Raw genomic sequence first — 27,469 nt, forward strand, 5'->3', positions numbered from 1 at the left:
GATGAGGCAACTAATTTGTCTGAGATCACACTGCTGTTAGGCAGAAAAAGGATTCAAACTTATTCTAAAAAGTAATATCCATCAAAAATGGAATATATGAAGGGTTATAGACAAATAATTTCTAATGCATCACCATTACCAACAATTAAATTAAAAATAAATAAGTTCTCGAAAAATAAATGTGTAAAAGAGGGTATAAATGTGTAAAGGAGTAGTTTTAGACATAGCAGATATATACAAAATACATTTGGAACAACATGATGGAAATAACTCAAATCATGGATGGAATCACTCAAATCATTACCTTTTTTAGTACTGAAAAGCAAGTTGTAACTGAAAATTTGGGCATAAAGAAATACTAAAAAATATAGGAAGTTTTATAGTCTACTGGTGAATTTTATGTAAAGAAATTCACGAGAATGGGGAAAAAGTCTATTCCTGGTCATGAAAAATATACTCAATTTTATTCCACAAAATGGTAAAAACTAATATCCCCAATCTGCAAATTTATAAATTAATAAATGTTCATCTATTTTAGTAAGGCTCAAATACCTAGATTTTGTTTCACAATCAGGAAAACATTTATCTATTAATTAAGATGCCCTTCACATACCCTAATATGAAGTATTTAAGAAATATTATACTTACTACATTAATATATATTATACATATGTATAATATGTGTATATATTCTTTGAGCATTGTTTACCTATTTAGCTGGATATAAATAAACCAAACATTCACTTAATTTTCTCTTTATCTTTAAACCACATTATATATATTCTGGATAAAGAGGACATTTCATATTCAATTGAGGATCAGTGCTTAAAGAGACTCTAAAAGACATTATTTGATCCTACATTCCAGGGATATATTGAGGTCATTGATGTTCACATGCAGTGAGAAACTAAACCAATATCAGTTGACCTTAAAATATATCTTGCAAATATTATCTCTAAGCCTAAGTTATAGTTATTTGATTTAATGATTTTATAGAGAAATCCAACTTTAAGCTTTGTCCCTTAGTAAAAATACTTACAAAACCAAACATTGAAAGTAAAATAAGTGCTCATTTTGACTTTACATTCAATTAAACTTAATCTGTGTGCTATATTGCTACAAATATTATTTAAAAATATTGTTATATAAAATCTTCAGAATAGTAAAATGAAAAATGAATAAATGATGCCATATTACGTGTTGTCTGAATACCTTATTGACAAGAACTATAACTTTTCCAGGCTCAGATGCTTGTTTCTTTTTGTCCAAGTGATCTCTGGCAATGTAAACAGCCACTCTGGTTTTCCCACTTCCTGTGGGAAGGCATATGATAATATTCTTCCCTTCCAAGGCTGGTTGGGCAACTTCCATTTGGTAAGGCCTGAGCTTCAGTTCTGGCTCAGGGGATGCTCTTTCCGAAAACTCCTCTTCATCTGAAGAAAGTTGAAAAGAGGAAAATTAAGAGGCAATAAAATAATCAAGGCTAGTAGGCCTGAAATTGAATAAAGGCCTCTTGTGGTTTAAATTCCTTCTCCTCTATGTCCAAACCAATTCATTTTCTAATTTCTGTGCCAATCAGTGTCAGGTGTCCTCTTAAATTTGCAAAATGCTGGTGCTATATCATGGAAGTGGCTTAAGGAGCGGGGGTACAGGAGTGAATTAACAGCACGAGGGCCTGGGAAGCTAGCAACATGGGGGGAATGTTTTCAAAGAGTGAGCAAAGCCAAGAACAATTTACAGAAATGGATGTGGTGCAGGATTGGCAGTTATGTTGTTAATGCATCAGAATTCCCATTTCTTCATTTAGCCAATATGTCTTACTTGTTTCTTTGAGCTTCCTCACTTGCAAAATCAAGAGAAATTGGGAAAGCAGGATTCATTCATCCCCCTTGTTCTGCTGTCATCCTTATTTTTTATTACAAAAAAGATATTACAGCTGATTCTGCTTTCCTTCATTTGTTAAAATTTTATCTGACATCTAAATGACAAAAAGCATATGTACACAATTGTCCCTTGGTATCTATGGGGAATTTGTTGCAGGAGCCCCTGTCGATATCAAAATCTGCAGGTGTTCAAGTCCCTTATATAAAATAGCATAGCATTTCCATATTACCTGCACACATATGCCATAACTTCACATCATCCTTATATTATTCATAATGCTTAATACAATGTAAACATTATGAAAATACTTGTTATTTTGTATTATTTAAGAAACAATAACAAGAAAACAATCTGTGAATGTTTAATACAAGCAATTGTTTTAAAAAAACATTTTTTGATCTGCAATTGGTTGAATCTATAGTTATGGAATATGAAGGGCAGGGTGTAAATGTTTGTGTGTGTGTATCAAGTCCTCTCCTATTTGAAGACATTAAGTTATGGGGCTGGGTTTGTGGCTCGGTGGTGGAGTGCTTGCCTACTGACATACTGGATTCGATTCTCAGCACCACATACAAATAAATAAAGTAAAGGTTCATCAACAACTAAAAAATATTTTAAAAAAAGAAAAAGAAATTAAGTTGTGCAGAAGCAATATTTAGTGACTAGGAGAAAAACTTTGCCCATGTAAGCCTTTAATTTGTAGGTTTTCATTGAAAGGTAACAACTAATTTTGTTAATTTAAACTAAATTGTGACTAATTTTGCCATTTAGGTTTGAATTATAATCTTTATTATATCCTTATATGTATATCTCCACAAATTCATATTTCTCCTGAAACCCAAAGCACACTATATTATAAATATTTTAAATTAATATATATAGATAGATATATTTAATTGATAATACTGGTAAAGCAGGTGCTAATGTACACTGGTTTTAGGAATGTTAAAATGAGATTATTATAACATACATTGGTTTCAATATATTTTATTTAGAAGTGACCATTTTAATCTATATTAGCCATGAGAAAATCTTTAAAAATATACAGTTTACAACATGGAATGCAGTAATATAAATGTTATACCAATTTAAAAGTCTATCTTATGTTTTATATAATCACAAGAAAAAATGAAATGACAGCACTTATCAGTACTTTATCACACATGAAATAGTGTTCTTTCTCTTATCAATGGTCACCAATAAAACTAAACTAACATAATCCCATTAATGTTTGAAAACTTGCTGATGGCTCTGTTTCAGCAACTGGATGGTTCTATTTAAGTGGACTTTAGCTCGTTGTGATAGTACTATCTGAACAGGTAGGAAATTTCACACCAAATACCACTTAGGAAGAACCATCTATAAACCTGGCAGGAAATGTGCCTTTTGTATGGATGAGTGAAGACAGATGCAAGACATTTAAGCTATCATTGGGTCTTCTGCTGATTCATTTAGTATGGTTTTCATGAAAAACTCACAAGATTATCATCATTTAAAATAGACATTTACACACTTACAAGTTTTCTTTCTATGCTTACTTTGAACTCATAGTATTTGTAACTCATTTATGTAAGGTTCAGATTTATTTAAGAACAATATTACTTCTCTACTAAGTAGCTTTTATAAGTAATCAAAATTCTGATATTTCACCTCCATTAAGAGGATATATATCACATAATTTTTTCAAAAGAACCAAGTTTGTTGTTGTTGTTGTTGTTGTTGTTTGTTTGTTTGGTGGTATTAGGGATGGAAAAACAGGGCACCATAAATGCTAGGCGAAGTCAGAATATCTGAAGCAATGTTAAAACCAAGATCCAGGAGGAATTTACTCTTGCTAAATTGCTATTTGGTCTATGATATTCATTAAAATATATTGATAAATTCTGTTTTGCATCTCACTGAATGCATTTTTGCATAGATGTTTTTAAAATAATAAAATGCTGCTTTCCTTATTTTAGTTGTATGTATTTTTTTAATAATCATTCTCCCCTTTTGTTTTTCATGCTTACTTCTATATCCTTTGTAATAACATGGAGCAGTTTTATAAATCTCTTTCCCAGGAACCTAAAGCCCAGTCAAATGAGTAAGATATCAACATCACTTATGCATATTAGATATTTGCTACACTAATAGATTTAAGAAGAGTTGAAATGTTTAAAAGATATCATGTTCAAAATTTAACTCTAGAATCAAGGTCACAAATTTTAGTGCTACTTTGCTGGTCATGTACCACTAATTCATTCTGTAATAAATATTTTCTGGTGCCTATCATGTGCCATGCACTACCAAAATACAACCATTTCTGTAAGGATTTCAGACAAGAAAACTATACTTCTACCAGTGAAATGGGCTAGACAGCTCAGTAACTTTCTATATTTTTGAGTCATGACTAGGAGATTTGATGGGCAGCCCAAGTTTACAAGAAAAGCACAGAGTAGATAAGGAGAGAGAGAGAGAGAGAGAGAGAGAGAGAGAGAGAGAGAGAGATGGATTCAATGTGAAAATTGCATCCAACCAAAAAGAGCTGGGTGAGTGCTAAATATTCAGCCTGATTTCTTGACTTATCACATCCTCTGACATAGAGATGGAAGAATTTATCCACACAAGCAATGAAAAAAGGGTTCCCTCTTCTCTGTCACCAGAAGGAGAAAACTGGGCTGGTATCAATGAGTCAGGAGCCAATTTGCTTTATAAAAGAAATGATTGCATTTTTGTTTGTTTGTTTATTTTTGGATCTCTCTGAAAAGAATAATTACATCCAATAATAAAAATATCATTTAAAATATTCACAGGCTTTTAATTATACTGTGCCCTCCCTCTAAAACAAAGAATGACTAAAGACCTTAAGATTATATTATACTGTATAAATGGTCAAAAAATGAAATCAAATTGGGTTTAAATAATAATATTCTATTGGAACTACACCATGTGGCAAATTTCATTCTCACATTGATTTTGACAGCTGAGTTATTCTTGGAGAGAAAAGGTCTGTCACTGCATGTGTTCGAAATCCACAAAGTATTCCTTTACCTATAGCATGTAACACAGAAAAATACACCATTCCAGTTGGACAAATATTAATAGGCATTACCTCGAAATAGTAAGGAAACACTTTCTAAATATCAGGCCAGTTTATATTGACAAAAACATTGCTACTTTTTGAGAAACAGTTTATCTTTCTGAAAATGGGAAATGGGGGGAAAACCCTTTTATAATATAATTACAATCTTTAAGCTCTAACAGTTACCAGCAATTATGCTTTGCTATGGCATAAGTCTTCCTCAAAGAACATAATGTAATTGTGTTGGTTCACACCTGTGGTCCTTGTAGTCCATTATATAACCTTTGAGTGAGAATGAAGGACTTGTAGAATAAGATCTTTTTGCTGTCGACCTTAAAGGTTAAAATATGATCTTAAACACTGTAATACTTTTCAGTAACTCAATATGTGTTTAATGGTTCACCAGTTTACCAAAACCTTTCATAAAATTCAATAAAATTGAATCAATTCAATAGAATTCGTTTCTATTTCAGCTATAGCATGCACCAGAAGGTAAGGAAATTCACAATTTTATCATTTCAGAATTTTACTGCCCACTATGCAAAGTAATTCTGTTTCTAAACACTGACCCATCTAGAACTTCAAGGGTGTCTCTTGGAAATGTGTTTGTCTTTGAAAATGTATTTGCCTTTGAAAACGTATTTGCTTTTCAAAAGTAGGTTGCGTTCAGATTTATCACGTCTTTCATGCCACATTGAGGACTAAAAATCAGCAAATACATTTGCTAACAGCTCTAAATAGGCAAAATGCCCTGCACACAGAGGATATGCTTTAAATATTTGTTGAAGGAATGAATATTGTTGAAAAACCCTTACTTAGACAAATAAAAATTAGGATAAGGTCCAGAAGCTTAAAACAACCCATTAATGTATTAAATATTAGCTAGAGTATATTTTGCGTTCTAGTAGCACCAATCACATATAATAGAAATAATAATTATTAAATTTACCAATTTCAGAACAAATAATGAAAAACAAACACAATCCATAAAAGTAAGCCCCTGACAAGTACTTAATGACACTGATGAAAGTAAATACAAAATGAATTAATCCTTTCAACTTACAATTAACGTTTTGACTGACATTTGGTGAATTGTTTTCTTAAAAATAACTTATTCTCAGGAATTCAGGAGTATGATTGTGAGAAAAGGATATAGAAATAGTCGTGGTGGTACCATTTAACTTAGAAAGCTATTAGGGCAGATAACCATGTTTTCATATGCATTTATTTCTCTTCTGAGCCTATTATACATCTGTATTTCTAAGATTCTGACAATGCAGGATAATATAAATTGCACATTTTTTAAGTAGAAAAATCATTAATGAAGGATAAACTAATTTGCTTCTTAGTTTTCCACTGCTTCTTAGCTGGCCAAATTGCATAGTACTTTCCCTTTGTAATTTGTTCATTTTAATTATGAATTATTCATATATACCAATATAGAAAGGTATATAATAGACATTTAATAATCCATCACCATACTTAAAAAATATCAATATATTAGCTCAGTAGTAATCATGGAATACACATCCAGAGAAGAGACAAAAAAAATGTGAATCTACCAAACTGAGAAGTTAGGAAATTTGGTAGGAGTGAGTTTTGATGAAGGTGGGGGGGGACTGGGAACAGGCACTTTCATTTATTGCTGGTGTGATACACAACCAGTAGGAAAAGCAACTTGGGAACTACCTAGCCAAGTTAGCATTTAGTGACCAATTTATTTTGTAAGCTCTATTTCTATTCGAAAGCTCTGTACACAAATTGGAACTCTTTTAACTATATGCTTCAGTTCTAGTTCTTTGTTTTAAGAGATGCTGTTTATCATTTGCTAAATGATTATCTATCTTTAGATATCATTATCTAAAGTTACATTCCTCTTATTGATAGTATTAATGTCTTGTTTAAAATCTATTTTAATAAAAAGTAACATTTGAGAATAAATATCAAGCTGCATACAGAATTTAGGTGTAGTCAAATGAATCGACACAGATCTCAAAAATAAAACAGATGACACGATTCCATGAAATGTGGCGTGTACCAGACCAAAAAGACAAGTATTGGATCAAAATGAGTTTGGTTCTAAGACTTTTGTAAGTTGTACTTTTAAAGAGAGCCAGTGGCAAAGTTCCAAAACGACTCACTGGAGAGAAGAATTGCTTTAATTGCATAAATACATTAGGGAGGGTATGAACAGCCCCCATGCATTCCACTATATGGCGTCTTATTTCACACTTTTTAAGGTTTACACAACAGTTAGGCAGTACCTGAATCACTTCCCATGGTGCCTGAATCACTGCCCATGTTGCTGTTATGTCCAAGGCTTTCATCTAAGCAGCTGACACTTCCTTCTGCCAAACTTGTGTCTGATTCTGCAAAGGAAAACATTTTAAAATATTTTTAAAATATTTCTGAGAATAAACGTATTTTAACTGCACACCTCTACAGCACACAGCACATACAGTTCAATGAAAGTGGGGAAGGCACACCCAGACAATTATGAATAAAAGGTAAGAGATTCTGGCAGGCTACATTAGGAAAAATCCACTATGGATGAGCAGCTGCTGGGTAGTGACTCAAATACATATTACCTACTTAAAGTGCTGTGATCCAATGTAAGAACTGAAGCAAATTCTTAAGGGCTTACGACTTTGGTCATTGCTCACCATGTAGATTTTGCCCCCCAAAAAGAATATCCAAGCTTGATACTAGGTTTCAAATAAAAATACCATATAAAAAATATTGAAACTATTTTCATGTACAATGGTAGAGAACTAGTAAAATATATAAAATTAATAAAATGCATGGATCTACTGATCAGTTATGAAAATATTTCAGTGATAAACATGGATTTACAATATAATAATTTAAAATCTAAAACAAATTCGTTCAAAAAAAAAAATCCCTGAAACCTGGTTTTACAGTGGTACCATGAGCTTATGTGTGGCTGGAAATAAATGTTTTCTTAACTATAATTAAGTTAAGCCTCTATCGAAGAGTTATGGTCAAACATGAACAGCAAGTGCACACCCTCCACTTAATCCAATTTTCTGGTTTCAGTAGTATCAATTCTTTTGAAAAACCTTAATTTCTTCAAGGGAAGAATTTCTTCAGTATAGTTCAATTCCCAAAACTTATGCAATATCATTCTTAAGGATCAAAATTACCAACCTGGTAAAAATCAGTGCAGTGGTTACTAATGTAGGCTTTGGAATCAGAAGAACTTGTGAAATTTGCTATTGATATTGCTTTGATCCTAAGTTTTTGTTATTTAAAATGGGGCTAATAGTATTTACCTCATAGGATTTGATAACCATTAAGTAGTATTGGGTACAACAAGTTTTTGGCACAGTAGATTAATTGTTGTTAGTTGGTGATTAGAAAATGAAAAAAAATATATATCAAGTGGTGGTCTATTACTGGCAGGCATTCATTTAATAGTGTTCTTATATTTAATAATATTTCAAAACATTTATACATCTTAGGTAATTATCATCTCCTCTTACACCTCCCTCAATGCACTAAGAAGTTACAGTAAGGTAGCCTTTAGCTGTGTAAAACCACTCTCATCTATCATATATTTAAAGCTGGAAATAAAAATTGATGATAAACAGACACATAGCATGTTATCAAAAGAACTTCTCCAAAAGAGATGATACTAAAAACTTTAAGTACACTCTTTCTTTTGAACTAGTTCATTTTTTCAAGTCAGATGAGGTGTATCTTTTACACTGCAAAATTACTCTTTTTAGTTGTATGGTTTGATGAATTTGATAAGTGTATAGAGTTCTATAAGATATTTCTATTACCATCCAAAATTTACCTCAAGCCTCTGTAGAGTCAATGTCCTCCACTGTCCCCTGGTTACCACTGATCTGATTTCTGTCCCTACAGTTTTGCCCTTTTCAGAATGTCACATAAATGGATTTATGCAATATGTAACCTTTATGTCTTGCTTCTTTAATTTAGCATAAGATGTATGAGTTTTGTCTATATTGTTGTATCTGTAATTTCTTCCTGTTTATTTCAAGCCAGTATTCCATTGGGTGTTTGTTAGTGACATCTAAGACATCACCCCTCCAATTGAGTTAAGTCTATTTATCTTGGGAGATGTAATGGAATTTCAGTCAATACCAATCAAATATGTAAGACATCTTTCTTAAAAGTTAAAAGAAAGCTGATAAGAAAGTTGTAGAAAAATTCTCAATGGACATCCATACTGTTTAAGTATATTAGCACAACATAAATATACTAATGTGAAAATACTGTGCTTATCAGTTGTCGTAGATTAGCTCTAAAACTCAGATTTGAGGAATCCCTTATGATCACACGGGAAAACCTGTATATCTCACTGAGAGATTTTAAATATGGCACTTTGCAATTCCCAGAGGTATGTCTTGTTAGAAGCTCAGAGGCGAGTGTGGGATAGAACTGTCAAGCCGAAGAGCATTTTGGGCAGATGTACTGATGAAAAGAGAATATGATTTGTAAGGAAAAGGCAAGGTGTAAAATGAGATGGGGAAAATGTCATTGCAAGGATAATTCTAGATCTAGAAATATAGGCCAAGATTTTGACGCAAAAAAAAGTGAATTTTGATGTGCTTTACATTTGTTGTTTTAAATATAGGTAGAGAACTGAAGAGAATAACAAATTACTGGAAAATACTAACAGATATAAGCTAAATTCTAACATTGTTTTCCAGTAGGCATAATAGAAATGAAAATGTATTTGATCATCATTTCCTAAACATTTAGTAGTTAAATCACAACCTTAAACCTGCCCTTTGTACACGTAGAGTCAAGCTTCATTTTAGCATGCATAAATTTGGGGGGAGTTATTATGTATTGTGCACAAACAATTTATAGAGAAAGTTGCTACTAAGTACTAAGATGTTATTAATTAAGTTCATTATCTGAATAATTTTGATCTCACAATCAAATCTGCAATGTGTCAGGAAGACACTGAGCTCATAGCTTTCACAGATGTAAATTATGTCTTAAGTTCTCAACATTGCTTGTGGTAGATATCCATTAATTTGTTCACTTTCGTAGATGAGAAACCAAGACTCAGAGAAGTTAATTTATCCAGATCACACAATTATGGGGCAGAGTCCCCATTTTCTAAATTCAAGTCTAGTGTTCCAGTGGCTGAAGATTGTGTGGTGCTTTGTAAACAAGTAAGCAATCCCACATCCATAGTGTTAAGAGAAATCAAAATTACTTTTTTTAAAAAAAGCAATAGACATTTTCATTGGAATGTCAAGTGTTGCACCAAACTTAAAATAGAGCTTATCTTTCTAAGAAAAAAACAAAAGAAGTTAGAAAAATGATTGTACTTTACTAGTACTTCTAATTCATTGAACTCCCATTAACTTTTCATTTAAGCAACCACACTCATTTTGCACACAAAGGAACACTTCCATCCTATTGCACAAAATCAATTGTAATAATTCTGTTAGAGATTATTAAAAATGAAAGAGTTCCATTTCTTTGTCATTTTAAGGATATATAAATCTTCAGCTTCTCTACACAAAAATAATTTAGTTTCCTAGGCAGCAAATTCTTATGCATATATATATATATATATATATATATATATATATATATATATATATATATTGCTTTCTTAGAAACAGAAGTACTAAAGGAAAGAAATTTAATAATAAAAGAAAATACTTCTCTTTTACAGTGAAAAGATCATACCCAGGAGTTTTCCTCCTGCATTTACTTAAAAAATCATCTCTCTCTCTCTCTCTCTCTATCTCTCCCTCTCTTACACACACACACACACACACACACATAGAATGAAATCAAAAAGTGCTCAGAGAAAGATGCAACCAACATATTGAGTTTATGTACCAAAAATTTCTACAAGTGACTTATTTTAGAATCATTTTGTGTTGTTCTTTGTACATTTCAGAGCATGTCATTCTGAAGTTAAGTCCTAATAAAAGTCATAAGCACATGATTTTAAATTAGATCATATAAAATAAAGTTAATAAGAGGCAGGATGTTGCCATACACTGATCATGCGCTTTGGAGTCCAGCGGATTGGTCTTCATATCTGAACATAACCAGTTTTAAGAAATAGTTTTTACTTTCTTATTTATTGTAAAAATGATTTTATTCAATCAAGGAAAACAGTCACAGGAGAAATAAGGCTTAAATTCTTGTGAAATTGCTGCTTAAAGCAGTGCTGACTATTGGAGTTACATCGTGTAAAAGGTTTAATTAACTTTTATATAGGTGTCATTTCCTCTAGGGAAAATAGCAAAGTCAACTATGAAATAGACTAGAAAACAATAGTAATTTATATCAAACTTGACTGGAATGAAAGAGAACCATGCCTGTTCAAGTAAGAGATAGGGTTTTCTGTAATAATTTTGTAAGCAACACAGAAAAGAACAGTTTTGCTCACAGTGACAGGAAATATCTAAGACCAGTCCATAAGTCATGGAAAACTACTGCCTCGTTTTAGAATCCCATCTTGAATATTTTGCTAATATGGCAGGAATATTACATTGAATCCAAGAAATTTTATATTTAACATACCCTAGACCTTAAATGCTTTAAAATATTTAAAAATCATTTAGAAATCAAAAATATTGAAGTTAAAATTTCAAACAAACAAAAAAACCCTCTTGAAAGCCTGTTCAGATTTATTTTAATGTAAAGTCTGCCCTCTGCTGGAATGTGCTATTATAACAAGTAGTAGACAGACAATACGTTTTTTATTCCAAGAGCTAAGGTTCACCAGGCAAAATAAAAATTGTTTCTTACTTCTATTCCTTCCAAGTAGTGTTCCTTCTATGTTTAGCCTAGATAATTGTTTACTCTATACCCACTCTCTCTCCTTTCTTGCAGGTTCTCTTTCCTAAAAGGTGATTTTGCCTTCCAGAAAGACATGATGTGAGGGGCAAGGGCCCCTGTGGACACTGAGGAAGAACACCAACAGCTTTCTTCTCCTGAGAATTGGTGCTTTCAAGGCATTTGAGTTATCTCGCTTCACTTTTCATGGTAATTCTGTGTTGAGTCTTGTTCTGACCTCATGATGCTTCTCAGTGTCACATCTAGCCACCCCACCTTCCCTCCAGTTTCATCATCCTCTCAGCATGGAACATCAGACTGCATGGACTTCTTAAATGTGTTTACTTTCATACTGCTAATAATATATTTCTCCTTTTTCTTTTGAAACAACTTAAATCTTTTTTTTTTGAGAGGAAATAGATCACTTTTATTTTCAGCTCTATGTATATGGATCTACACACACACACACACACACACACACACACACACACACACACACACACTTTTTGGTCTGTCAGATTTTTCTCTCTGTGCCAGGGAACATGTGTTCCCACAGAATGGAGAGAAGCCACCTCCACCCACCTTGCATATTCTCTCCTGGATCCAAGCTTCTAGGAAATGAGTTCCCCAAAGAGAAAAATCTCTCTTAGAGCCACAGTCGCACATGGCTATCCATGGAGCTCCTCTGCTCCTGTTTATAGAATTTCTACGGCTTAAATATTTCAACCAGAATCAAATTTGAATTGCATGTAATGATTCTGGCTTAAATACTAACATCTATGCCTGTTAGCCTTTGGACATGGGCTAATGCAGAAAGATAGCTATTCGAATATAAAATTGGAAGGACAGCCACACCCTCAAGAATGACTCCTTCATTCCCTGCCAATCAGTAAAGGAGGCAGAAAGTCTTAGAGTCAATCATGACTGATAATCTGAATAACATGGAAGTACGACTGGGCTAGAACAAGGTTTAGGGATGGCAAGGTCAAAGAAAAGAAATTGGAAACCTCTTTAACTTTCAGGTGCTCATCCAGAAAAGATAGGAGTTTAGCAGACCTAAGCTGATGCCAAAGAAAGTATCAAGAGAGATATTTTTAAGGGTGTCCAGGGAATGTTCAACAATTGGTTCCTTGCAAGAGAAAAACTCCACAATTTAATAGTGTTTGTCAATATCCACAGTGTGAATATTTCCACCATAGCCAGATTCAGGGTGTCAATGTGATGCCCTGAATAGAGTTGTCACTAAATCCGTTCTTCTAATTAAGGACAATGGCAAATGCATTGTGCTGGCATTTCATAAATACCAAAACAACAAGTAATTAATTTTTAACTATATTTTTTTACCTTAGGAAAAACAATTATAAAAATTACCTTGGGAGAGACCCATTCATTCATTGATCTTAGAGGGCTTGTCTCCTGCCATCCTCCTTCACAAATACCCCCCTCTCATTACACTGTTCTTCTGAACACTTTTGAGGTTTTTTTTAATACCTACACGTCTACTCATGATGTTCATGCAAGCCAAAATGTGGCCTGACACATTTGTTCACAAATCCAGCATTGGACCAATATGTCTATAGGTTTCATTAAACTTTCAATTATTGGGCAAAATGTGGAAAATCATCCCTAGTAAAATAAGAAATACCTGCATTGCTTTCTGAGCAAGCAACACCTGAAATGTCTCATGTTCCTCCTCTGGTAAGCTCTCTTGGATTAGCCTTCTTTCTTTCACAAGTTGTCTTGGCTCTCTTCAACCTTTGACAGGCATGTCTTTACAGATTGATTACTCTTTCTCTTTGGGGGGGAGGGGTCATGTGACTTGTTTTCTTGAACCAGAATGAGCAGAAAGGCTCAAGGTTTAGTTCCTCAATAATACAATTTGACGAACTCACTTCTTTCTTTCTACTACTTTGGCTCTATCCTCATTCACATCCCCAAATACAGACAGCAAGGGTTAATAATCAAATTAAAGTTAAAATTATCACTTTTGGTAAAACTCTATTTAAAAAATAAAAAGCAGGGACTTTTTGAGTTGTGGCTCAGTGGTAGAGTGTTCGCCTAGCACATGTAAGGTGCTGGGTTCAATCCTCAGCACCATAGAAAAATAAATAAATAAAATAAAGGTATTGTGTCCCACTACAACTAAATTTTTTTAAAATAAATAAATAAATAAAAACAACTTTGCAGCCATAAAGGTATGTCGCAAAAATAAATCCAGTCTGAATCAACTATATACGAGGGAGGTTTCTTTCTGATAAAATACCTATATCCTCATCCTCTAGATATGAACACTAACCCTTTTTAGAACTACTATGAAATTATAAGTCATGTAACTGACCTATGTAACTCAAGATAGTTTTCAAATAAAATACAAACCTATGCAATCTATTAACAAACACCAATACCAGCAGCAGTAGTATCTCCCTTTCTTTCAGCTCAAAATATTACGTGCATTTGAATTGCCTCACTAGTACTGTTTTCTCAATAGTTAATGATAAGAAAATTTAGCAAGTAAGCAGAGCTATCTTAATTTGAACCAATCCTGAAACAGTATGTATGATTCTGAGACAATATTACTGTATATGACTATAGCAATTATCTTTTCCACTTAGGTCTCAAATGCTACGATATTTATTTCTAGGGATACTAAAAATTCTCTGGATTTCTACAGGTTAGTGCTATAGAATGTTATTCTGGTCCTCTAGTGAAAGGATAAAATTTGTGGCACTTTTACAGAAATTAGTATAGAACAAATCTAAGATTGGACTTCAGTCTATAAAAAGGCAAAACAAAACAACAACAACAACAAAAAGTGCTGTGACAGATTGGGCCAGGGAGAAGGAGGCTGTTTTATAAAGGTCAATTTTTAAACCCCTCCTACAGAACATGATCTATGCAAAATATATCCACAATATATTCCAAAGCATAATGTCACCGGATAAACCTAAGGAGTTGAACATATGGGGGAATATGAAAAAGAAGGTATTAAAGTCTGAAAACAAGCAGGTTGGTAAGCTCATTAGCTGGGGTGGAATTTTAAAATCTTCACGTGAAAGAATATATAAATCAAAATATACACATGCAATCCCAGTCATGCGCACTGTGTATTCACACACAGCACACTGCAGTTGTAATCTTCCACTTTGGAACAGTAAAATCCCTCTTTATAAGTGTCAACGCGCCCTCTTCTGGTCATCATGAGGTATTTGCATTTCTGATTCACAACAGGAGATGCAACAGAATAATAAAAGAAATTTCCGGGATTTTTTACTTCAATTTTATGTAACATAAATTTCACTTAGTTTTAAATATTACTTACTTTAGTTTTATTTTTTATACAAAAGCATTAATTTCTAAAATGATATAACAAAAGTGTGCAGGTAAAATAACTACTCACTTGTAATAAAGCAAAAATAGTGGTGAATTAAAAATAATTATATGACATTTTTGCTGAAAAACTAGAATATAGAAATATGGAAAACATACAGTGATATGTTTTTCAGGGAATTATGGCCTGGAGAGACATGAACATTTTATATAATTTTGTTATAAAATGGCTTCAGAAAGCAGAATGATCACTTTCAGCATTAAAATAGTATTAATGTGTAAGGAATGTTCAAATGTTGTTTAGGAATTATTGTATTAATTTGGAAAATGGTGAATTAAAAACTTTTTGGTGCATTTTAATTACTAACCACCTTTTTAATGGGAAGCAGCTGATTTTCAATAGTGAATAAGAAGGAAGGAGGAAGAAATACCAGTCCCTACTTAATGAAGACAGGATAAAAATCTCTCTCCTTAATCATCCCCCTGTAGAATTTTAATAGATTACCCTTTACATGAAGGTGGCATGATTAAAATTGGTTTCATAGTAAGTCACTGTTACTAATGGTTCTGGTTAGGTATGTTAAAGAGTAAAAGGGGCAGAAAACAACATATGAAAAATCTTTGCATTAAAACTATAAATAATTAACAATACTTGGGTGCACCAAGATTCTATGCACTGAAAAAAATGGCATACAAACTGGTTCAGAAATAATAATTAGAAAAGTTTTACTTTAAAATCAGAAATAATTTCTCACATATTTTTTCTTTCTGCACATAAAAATACTCATATCTGCAGAATGTATGCAACTTAAGTAACAAATTTCTTTCAATGCTACTTTGGTAACTATTTGAAATATTAACTGATATATTGAAATTCAAAATAAAGATTATACTTCATCAACATCAAGAAGATACATACAAAAATTACACAAATGCATATAAGAAACTGTGGAACACTTTTACATTTATTCTGATTGTTAATTCTAGGAATGCTTATGTAAGAAAAATCATTCTATATTAAATTTCATAGCAAAAGTTCAAGTGAAAGAATTCTTCTCTGTGCTAATAGTATTTTACAAGTTACTTATGCCAGGAATTCTTAGTTTTTAAGATCAAGAAAATGAACATATACTTGGAAAGATCCATGACATATATCAGCAGCAGTGTCTAAAGCAAAGGCCCAGGGCCAAGGCACCACATTTTTGTAGTTACCCTTTGTTATTATTCTGCCAAGGGACAGAATGGGTTGGACTAACCTGCTCACCAATGCACATAGACGTCTGCATGTCAAAAGACCCTACAGACCAGAAGACTGTTGTGAATTGGATTGGGTCCTCAGCCCCTGTCCAGCTGACTGTACTTGTATATGCCCTTAGACTTAGACACTTTAATGTTCTGTATTTTTCTTTCATAGGATATACTGTCATTGTAGCTATAAGGTGACTACTTTGGGCTGATACCCCCAGAGTGGGAAGCTCCATGGGAGCTAAAACCATTTCTCTTATATTCCCCACTATCTGTACAGTACTGAAGAAGGAGCCTGGCACACGAGAGGTGTTTAATTAATATTTTCTAAGTAAAAGAAGTGAAAGAAAGGGGACAGGGAGGTTAAAGAAAAAGGAAGGGAAAGAAGATCTCGAGAGGGAAAAAAAATTAAAAGCCCCAAACCTTTCTATTCCCTAAAACCATTATGAAGATCCAGATTTTCTCACAAGGTACACTTAAAACGTGAAGAAGAAGGAGAAGGAGAAGAAGAAAAAGAGGAATTTAAATTCTTGGCCTTTTTCTTTTTTTCTTTTTTCTTTTTGGACCACTTGAAACTCAGACTACATAAAGTGCAAACTGATAAGATGCACCTGGCAACTTTTTATGAAACTGCTAATCTGAAATGCAGGATCTTTGCCCAGCCTCACTTCAGTCTTCCATTCTTTCTAGTGTGGACTTAGAAAGCTGCCAGTTACCCACAGAGATGTCAGGGAGCTTATCAAGAATGTTTATTAAAAAATAAAGCTCTACTTTCAGATAGTGGATTTTGGCATTTCAAATAGAATCATGATCTCTAAAAGAAAGCACAGGTGCTTGCTTAAATGGAAAAAAAAACCCTCTAGAATACAAATTTAAGAGATTTGCCATATTACACATGAAAACCTTCCTGTTAGAGTATGGGCCAGGACCAGAAGCAGCAGCATCACCTGAGAACTTGTGATAAAGGTGAAATCTCAGGAACCACTGTATACTGACTGAATCATATCTGCATTCCAATTAGACTGTCCTCCAGTTGATTCTTTTGATCATTAGAATCTCAGAAGCATTGCATTAAAAAATACCATAAACAGACTAAAAAGCAAGTGAACCATACAAAAATTGCCATCATTTCTGACAAATATCATTACCCTATACACTTCAGTAGTTCAGATAAAGAAGCAAGAATATAAATTTTGTTATGTTTGGATGTGAGATATCTCCCAAAAGCTCACGTGTGAGACAATTCAAGAAGGTTAAGAGGAGAAATGCTTGAGTTGGAGAGTCTTAAAGTGAAATAATCCCTAATGGGAATAACTGAGGGGTAACTGGAGGCAGGGGGTGTGTGGCTGGAGGGAATAGTTAATTAATTGGGGGTGTGACTATGGGGTATATACTTTGTATCTGCAGAGTGGAGACACTCTCTCTGCTTCTGATCACCATGTGAGCTGCTTCCCTCTGCCAGGCTCTTCTGCCATGACGATCTGCCTCATCTGGAGCCCCAAGAAATGGAACCAGCCTTCTATGGACTAAAACCTCTAAAACCGTGAACCCTCAAATAAACTTTTCCTATTTTACAATTATTCTGGTCAGGTCTTTTAGTCACAGCGGCGAGGAAAGCTCACTAAGACAAATTTAGAATATAAATACCCTAATAGAAAAACGAATGTGTAATAAACAAAGAATAAACTCGCAAAAATGTTTTTCACTAGAAATCAGAAAATTCAAATAACAAAAAAATCATATTTAATAGCAACCAAATTGGTAAAGATTAAAAATCATATCACCTACTCCCATAGAAGTGAATCAGGAAAATAAGACACTCTCCTACACTGTGGGAAAACAAGTGAATTGGCACGAGTTCCCACAGTGAATTTGACATTAAGTATCAAATGTGTTAAAATTGTATAAATTATTTGACCCAGAAATTCTAATTATATGTTTTTAAGTAAACTGTGGCATAAGAGGGCCAGCATGGCATTATTCATGACAGAGTAACTTATTAAGCTAAATAATTGGTTAATTAATTATGCTTCCTCCAAATGGTGGGACTATTAGTCAATGATTAAAAACCATGATTTAGAAGAATATCTAATGTACACAGGAGAAATGCCATTTTATATATACACATCCAGGAATGTAAAAGGACTGGAAGAACACATACCCAAATGTTATGTATAATACTTATATCATGTGGGAATATGGAAGAGTTCTCTGTGTGTTTCTATGTATTCCAAATTTTCTACACTGCATCTGTATTATTTTTGTGAGTACAAATAATGAAATTTACAGTGGTGTACTGGAGTCAGTTTATACTAGCTCACAAGAGCCAATTGTTAAGTTTTCAGGAATTTTGTGAGTCAGTTACTAAGCACAGATATTAAAATAAATAAATTATGTACATTTTCAATTAGATAAATTCTATTTAGAGAGGTAGTAAATATTTAAAACTCATCACATCCCAATTGTTTTACTCCCTCACTATTATCTATGACCTTGATGCTGCTCCTTCCTATCCTACCTGTGCAGTGGTTCTTTGTGGTTCTTCATCTTTGTGATTAAAAGTGTTAGAATGAGCCCCAATTTTCCTGTCTTTAATAGGTCATGATGTCATTGGTGTACCAATTACTTTTTCTGGAAGTAATAATTAATGGATATAAATTATCTACATGTTTCAGTACCTGAAACCATAGAAGAATCTGCAAAAGATGATTCTGATGTATTATTCTCCATGTTCTGGCCTTCTTTCCATAGGCTTGGCTGATCTGTAGCTGAAAGAAGTGACTCATTTACTTCAGAACCATCTTCATGGCATGACTTCCCAATTTCTATGAATTAAAGTATAGAATAAAAACAGTGCAGCACAGGTTTTCACGCAGTACATACAATCCATCATTATCTTGAAAAACAAAAACAAAAAAATGGGGTTCCAAATAGAGGTTACCTGAATAACCTTAGATATTTTAGAATTTGGAGCACAATATAAATTGAACAATAATGCAAATTTTTATATAATGTAAATAGCTGTTATTGTTACTTTGAAACTATAAATAACTGAAAACAAATTAACTGAATGCCACCTCCCAACTTTCTGTCCAGAGATGTTATGTTGAAAGCATTTAGAAACCAAGAAACATAACACATGCTTATGATGTTAGTTATCACATCAAAATGGCTGTGGATTCCATATAAAGTAAAATCAGAAGCAAGTATGTTCATATTTACAACTGTTTAATACTATGTTCATTTAAAATATTTTAGTGAAAGAGGAATCATTTTAATTTAATTTCCTGTAAAAATACTTTAATAATAAAAGTGCTCACAAATCCCAGAGCCCAAATTTTCCCTATGTTTAGTAGGGTCATCATACCATTAGTGCACCAACTGATTTTTCTATAAGTATTAATTAGTGGATATAAAGTATCTCAATGTTTCAAGTACCTGAAACCATAGAAGAATCTGCTAAAGATGACTCTGATGTAATATCCTCCATGTTCTGGCCCTCTTTGTCTAGGCTTGGCTGATCTGTGGCTGAAAGACGCAACTCATTTACTTCAGAATCATCTTTGTGGGGTGAATTCTCAACCTCTGTGAAAGTATTACATGTAAATCACAGTGCAGCACAGGTTTTCATACAGTACATATAACCCACTGCTATTTTAAAAATAGAGGTTCCCTGAATACTCTTAAATATTTTAAAGTTCTGAGCAAAATAGAAATTGAATTGCAATGCAAATTTTTATACAACGTAAATAGCTGTTATCTTGAAAATGAAATGTGGGCCCCTAATAGATTTACAGTAACATACTTTAAATCTTTGACATTTCAAAGACATAAAGCATGTTTTTATTATGACATAATATTTTACTTTTAATCTGAACACTGTAGTTTTTTTGTAATGACTGAATTTTATCGAAAAAGACGATTTAATAAGTGTGTGCTAATCATAAATAAAGTGAGACTATTTGCTGTCTGACAGTGACCTTCAATGACTCGGTGGTTCTAAGCTACATTTGAGGCTGAATTAATGAAAATGCAAATTTGATAGTTTTTCTTTAGCTTGTGCTCTCACCATTTTGTTCCCTGACTGTATGTTCTGCGTGAGTTGTACATCTGCTTTAATGTCAGACTAAATTCATGTATTCTGAATTCCTGGAGATTTTTTTAATTCAATGAAATATTCTGTATTCCTCCTTTCTCTTTTCTTTTCCATTCCTCTATTCCTATTTTTCAGCTTTGTTTTATTAAGGGCCTTTATAGAACACAAAGAAAGACAAAGAAGCTCAATCTGTCACAGAAGTCCAATGCCGTGAAGAAAATTTATCAAAGTCTGAATACACATTGACCCACCTTAAAGGATCAAGGAAGCTGCATGGGGATTTTCTTGAAGAAGGGGTTGTGACTTTGGACAAGTAGCCAACTTGACATTCTGCTCATATTTACATCTAGCTGTTGGACATGTTTGGAGCTTATAGCTAAAATAGTCAATTTATTCTGTGCTTAAGATAATATTATATAATTACATATATTAAATAAATTAACCCTTTAAATAAACCTAGATGTTAAATAATATCCCCACTCTACAGAGGAGTAAATTGAGGATCAGGGAGTGAAGAGTGTAACTAAAGATGGAACATTCAGGAAGGAAACCAGGAGGCAATAAATGTTAAGAATCTAGAGCTTGGGCTTCTGCATCAGCCTGCTTGGGCTGTTACAACAACATGCCATCAACAGGTAATTGCAACAACCGAGATTTCATCTCTCACTTCTAGACTTGGGCCAAATATGACCCTAGTGCCACCATGGCTGACGTCTGCTGCCAGCCCTCTTCTCAGAGTACACCCACCCACCACCTTCTCAGTGTCCTCACATGGGAGAGAGAGATACACTTTTCTTTCTCCCTCTTCTTAGAAGGCCACAATCACATCGGATTAGGGCCTCTCCTTCATGACCTCCTAAAGACATCATCTCCAGATACAGTCATAATAGGGTTTAGGGCTCTAACCTATGGATTGAGGGGATATAATTTCTCCCACAGCATTTCATTACTCCCTACCCCACTCATATTCTTGTTTTTACATGGAAAATACAGTCATTTCATCTCAAGAACCCCCAATGTCTCAACTCATTCCAGCATCAAATGTAAAGTCAGAAGTCCACATGTTACCTAATTCAGATTTGGATAAGGTGCTAGGTGTGATTCAATCAGAGGCAAATTCTCCTCCAGCTATGAATCTATGAAACCAGACAAATTAGGGGATTTTGAAATACAATGGTGGGATGAGCAGAAGATCAACATTCCATACCCAAAAGGAAGAAACAGAAAAGAAGGAAAAGGTGATTTGAGCTAAACAAAGTCCAGAATCTAGCAAGGCAAATTCCTTCAGATCTTACAGCTCAAGAACTCTCTTTGGTTTGACACTCTGCTTTTGGTCCACTGGGATGGCAGGACAACCTTGCTCCTTTTGCTCTTTCAGATATCCATGAGCTTTCTGGTCTCTGTGAGGGGAGTACCACTTCTGAGGCACCTCCCCCAAATCAGAGAGGTAGCACCACTCATTGAAACTAAGGAGGAAACAACTTTGCTTCCTTGACATGTGTGGGAGTGGCAGTCCCATGGTCTCTAAATGGCTTTGGGGTCATTCTTGCTTTTCCTTGAAGCACAAGTTCATAGCCCAATAGGTTTATGGTCTAACTCAGCAGAATCCAAGAGGTCTGACAGTCTTTCTTCACCCCCATCCTGCCTTTTCTTTCCCCTTTATTTCAAACTGACAGAGTCTGTGTCCTGCTGAAATGGCTGATTAAGTGCAAGTCACATCCACAAACTATTTACTAAGAGTTTGTTCAGTTGCACCTTCATGTTCTTTTCACAACACACTTTGCCATATGTTTTTGTAAGAGGCTGAGAATCTCCCAGATCTTCAAGTTCTGGTCCCTTCTTGGTTACTAATTCCTTCTGTTATCAGCAGGAGTTGGATATGTGTTCCACTGGATGGAAGAATGAACACGGCAAATGTGGCCAAGTTAAATAAGGAGCAAGACTTTTATTAAAAAAGGAAAATGAGAGAAATATTCAGAGCTCCTGGTGCCGTGTGCCTGGGAGGAGCAAGAGTGCCATTTACATCTTACCATACTCCTCCTTCTACAGGAATATAATTAGATGATCAGTTTCTCTTGATTGGTTTTTGATATTCCAATTGTCCCACAGTGGATGTGGGTCAGATTATAGATTATGCAGGAACTTTTGGCAAGATGGAAACATCTGCCTTTTCTGAGAAATAGGAACTGTCTTATAACACAATCGGGCATGTTAAAAAGGCTCTCTTCATACTTGGCGTCTTGTTGACATTTACTGTCCTTTCTGTACTCTCCTCTATATCCTCTGCTATCTCATTTCTTTAACTCATCTTTTTTTTTTATCATTTTACTACAAACAGGAGAAACAGAACCACTCCCTCCACATCTTGCTTAAAAATCTCATCAGCTAAATATCCAATTTCATTGCCCATGAGGTCCACCTTCTGCAAAATACTAGAACACTCTCCCACCAAGTTCTTTGCCATTTTATAACAAGGATCACCTTTCTTCCAGTCTCTAATTTTCCACATTTTCTCCTAAGACCCCATCAGAATCACCCTTAAACCTATATTTCTGACGTTCACCTCAAAATTCTTTCACTTTCTATACATTACCTGGTTCCAGAGTCACTTCAATGTGTTTTTTGTTTAGTAGCATCCAACTTTGGGAGTATCTAAATTTGTATTAGTTATTTGAGATCACCAGAACAAAATAGAGTAGAGGGTTGACTTAGACAACACAAATTTTTTCTCAGTTTTGGAGACTGGAAGTCCAAGATCCTAATGTCAGTAGAGTCAGTGCTTACAAAGTTTTTCTTTCTTGAGTTACAGATGGTGGTTTTCTCACTGTGTCATCCCACAATGGAGAGAGAGTGATCTCTTTCCCTCTTCCTCTTCTTATAAGGCTACAGCCTTATTAGATCAGAGCCTCACCCTTATGACCTCATTTAATCTTAACAAGTTCTTTACACCCAATCTCCAGATACACCAGATACAGTTACTTTGAGAGCTATAAGCTTTCTTCGGAATGCAGGGGGCAACTCAATTCATAGTAGCTCTTCACCACAAGAAAAATATCACAACTTTGTCCTAATTATCAAAGCTTGCTAGAAAAATGTTCAGAGTTCAGCAAATAATATTGAAATCCCTGAATCTCCTGACTAGATGTTTTGAGGCAATGAAAATATTGTTGGTCAGAGTGAGTCTGAATGTATGCAGAAGTGAGCCCCAGATGGGGTGGGCATTTTCCATCTAGCCTTTAAAGGAAGCCTAGAACCATTTCTACTCTGCCACTTTTCTCATTTCTGAGTCAACATCCATCCTTACCCACTTTGGTTGAAAGGAGGGAAAGCCCCAATTGTGAGAGAACACTGCTATGGGGCCAGGGAGAGAAGAGAGACTGATGAATAATAAGATACTTATTTCTTTTTGTGAGCCTTTCCCACTTTTATATAATGATTTGTTGGTCTGGGAAAATTAGGACAAACTAGTCCCAATGCCATTGTTAAACAGACAACCAGAGACCTAATCACAATACAAATTTATGGCATATTATAAGAAAAGTAAAAACGGAGGCATGTGAATACAATGCATATGTAATAAGATGTGCTAGAATACTGGCATTGCATAGGATTTTCTAAATATACTCTACTAGATTACTATTGTTTAAAAATTATAATTTGAAATATTACACTGAACTTCCAACTAGGCACCTGGTGAAGTAGAACTGAAAGCTTATCTTGGCAAGAACTATTGCCAGACACGCATTTATGTCAGATCTGGAAGATACTTTAAAGCAGAACTTATAGACAATTTGCTAAAGAATTATGCCACTGAACCCGAGCATACAATGAACAGGTACCCTCTAACAGGGGAAGGGAACACCAGAGACTTTCTGATCTGAAAAACTTCCCTTTCTAACATTTATATATATATACTGAGGCCAAATTTTCCTGGGAAACAAAAAGTAAACTGGACTGTAGCCATTTTCCACTGAAAGTCAAGTCCTGGAATGATTTATCATGGATGGTCCCATGAGGTCTTAAGTAGGTACTCATCATGAGAGGGGGTGGTCTAGGGAGTAGGCCAAGTTTATTCTTGAGGTATATAAGAGGGAATTGGCCCATCATTGTATATATATAGCTTTGACCAGAAGTCCCTTCACTTAGCAAATAGGCCTTAGAATTATAGTGTGGAAAAAATTCCTGGAAAATAATAAATACCTAAAAAAAATGTGATCTTGATATTATAAGTAAGTGGCATCATTGAGGCCCCACCAGAGAACCAAAGCAAAATAAAGATGCAGATGCTTCTTATTCTGAAGGACTTTTAATATATAGTCATAATTTTGTGGTCTAAACAGAAATCATGGAACTTGCTGGTAAATGCATAATGGAATTACTTATCTAATTGAGCATTCTTGAATAATCTCCCAGATTTTTAAATAATTTCAGAGAAAGAACAGTTTCAAGGCCTTTTGAACTTTAAGTTCATCTTAAAGATATGATAGTACAGCTACTAATGCCACTTCATAATTCTTTAGAGCTTGTAAATACCCCATGGGAAAGAAAGTTGATTCTGTCTATTGATCCATTTTTATCCCATGGTCTGTCTCACTCTGAGTGTAGTGTATGTGTGTCTGTCTATCTGTCTCTCTCTCTCTCTCTCTCTCTCTCTCTCTCTCTCTCTCTCTCTCTCTCCATATATATAGATATTGGTACAGATACATACTTCACAGAAGTAATGACAGTAGAACCCCTGGAAGTTGCTGACAAACAGACCATGGGACTTTTGAAAGTCTGATTTTTGAAAGCTGGTTTGACCACTTTTATTTATTTATTTTTGGCACCAGGGATTGAACTCAAGGATGCTTAACCACTGAGGCACATCCCCGGCCCTTTTTATGTTTTATTTTGAGACAGCACCTTGCTAAGTTGCTTAGCTCTCACTAAGTTGCTGCTGAGTTGCTAAGACTGGTTTGAACTTTTTATCCTCCTGCCTTAGCCTCCCAAGCTGTTTTAATTACAGGTGTGCACCACCATACCCATCCTAGATTGACCACTTTTAAAGAGTAAAACAAATAGTTTTATATAGTTATGTATTTTAAATTGCCAGGCAAAAATAAAGCTATTTCGTAAAATAATATAAAACATAACATGCTGTTTCTTTAATAATTTAGCAATTTTACTTTATCACTCAATTTATCTGTTTTTGTTTTGCATATGTACTTCAGAAAATTGCCTACTCTGTACCTTGTTCCACTAAAAATTATGGTGTATGGGAAGAAGGATTTTACATGTCATTTAATCTTATATCCTGTATTATGTATTTGGGGAGTTCAAAACCCAATTGAGTCGATTGTATGAAAGATGATATGTCTTGAGCTCTGTAATGTTTTGAACAACCAATAAAAAAAAAAAAGAAAAAAAAACAGTTATTTACCTAATTTAAATTAAACCATTTAAATCACGTGAATAAAAAAAAAAAAAAATCTTATATCCTCAGCATCAGGAATAGCCCACCACATCTGGCACTCTCTACATGTTCACTGAATGAATGAATGAGTGAATGAGTGAAGGAAAGAGGTGAAGTCAGCATGCAATGATTATAATAATTATAATTAATTTGTTGGCAATTAACTTTTAACTTGTTTTATAAATGATATTTTTGAAAGCATAGAGAATATATTAAGGAAAGAAAAATAAGTTGGAAGTTTTAATTAGATATAAAATAATATATGTAAAAGGGCTACAAAATTGTTATTAACTATTTTTTAAAATTTATATTACATGAAGTTGAGATGTGTTGTAATTACAAACCCTTCATCAAATGTTCAAAATACTTAAAATTTATGAAAATATTCAGAAGTGTATGCAGCAGAGTTTTAATAACCACTAAAATAATTTTGCACAATTTATTTGCATCTTTTTAATGCGAAAAGTACCTTGTTAAAAATTCCAGGTCATTCTTATGCTTTCAAAATAAGACTAATAGTGGAATGTTGGTTGGAATTTGAGTCAATCACCAATATTCTAGTCCAGCTTGATGAATTCTTCGGGCTCTGATACTTTAATTTTTTTTCTCAGGCACTAATTTCTTTGTTTGTAAAATAAATGATCTACCAAATCCCTTCCCGTTTGAAAACTGTTACTAAAAAAAAAAAAAAAAAACTTGGTGTTTGGCAATATGTCTATAGGTTTCATTAAACTTTCAATTATTGGGCAAAATGTGGAAAATCATCCCTAGTAAAATAAGAAATACCTGCATTGCTTTCTGAGCAAGCAACACCTGTTAACTCCTGGGCAAGTCTGTCATTTCCAGTTTCTCGAAGAATGTTCAGAAATGTAGAAAACCAGTTTTCTTTCTGCACAATCCTGCTGAGCAACTCTCTTACACCTGATTCATTTGCATTATTTTCTGCAGCAGTAATCTGTTAAGAGAAAAGTAGAAATAAAGAAGATTCAACATATCAATAAATTTAAACAGGAAATAGTTGTTAGGGAAACTGAGCAATTAAGCATAAGTGATTTTTAAAAGTTTATATTCAGATACTAAGGAAAACAGCAATGCTACATGCAGCAATTTTGAAGTCTACCAGGAAAAATATCTCTGAATCAAACACCCTTTGAAACATGTAATTTTTAAGCCATTTTGATGTCCAAACCTGATGCTTAGAAATAAATGTTTTACTTCATTCTGAATAAGAAGAACATAAGAAAACATCTTTCATCAATAACCATATTTTATTTTTACCAATTTCTTTCTGTATATCTATGGCTTGCTATTTCCGTTCAACACAAGAAGTCTGTAAATGGGAAATAAAATATTTTTTATCCAACTTCTCTTTCTTCACTATTACTACCATGGAAATAAGTAATTACAACCACAGATTCATATTTTTGTTTATTTAATATTTGCATTATTTATAATTACTATAATAAAATTTTCCAAATTTTTGTTTATTTAATATTATGAAAATTTTTCTATATCTATTCCTTTTGTAAAGTATGAAGTAGACTTATTTCATATCCAGTCATTATAATATTTAGTCTTCGTTTTCTTTCCTATTTATTTA

General features: G+C 33.7%; 1 protein-coding gene across 4 annotated transcripts in view; it reads right to left on the reverse strand.

The window, feature by feature from the left end:
- Positions 1 to 27,469, reverse strand: part of Ifih1 (interferon induced with helicase C domain 1) — a 55,317-nt gene that overhangs the window by 20,422 nt on the left and 7,426 nt on the right. Inside the window, exons 2-6 of one of the 4 annotated variants that reach the window (XM_040294390.2) lie at positions 26,656 to 26,824; positions 19,760 to 19,849; positions 19,000 to 19,089; positions 7,210 to 7,314; positions 1,213 to 1,433 (exon numbers count right to left, since the gene is read on the reverse strand). In XM_040294390.2, coding sequence (XP_040150324.2) covers positions 1,213 to 1,433; positions 7,210 to 7,314; positions 19,000 to 19,089; positions 19,760 to 19,849; positions 26,656 to 26,824 — 675 coding nt within the window. Of the gene's footprint in view, positions 1 to 1,212; positions 1,434 to 7,209; positions 7,315 to 18,999; positions 19,147 to 19,759; positions 19,907 to 26,655; positions 26,825 to 27,469 lie in introns of all 4 variants that reach the window. The other 3 variants (XM_040294388.2, XM_040294389.2, XM_013355771.4) reach the window with 3 other exon arrangements.

Source organism: Ictidomys tridecemlineatus, chromosome 7, assembly GCF_052094955.1.
Source record: "Ictidomys tridecemlineatus isolate mIctTri1 chromosome 7, mIctTri1.hap1, whole genome shotgun sequence".
NCBI classification, from domain to species: Eukaryota; Metazoa; Chordata; class Mammalia; order Rodentia; family Sciuridae; genus Ictidomys; species Ictidomys tridecemlineatus.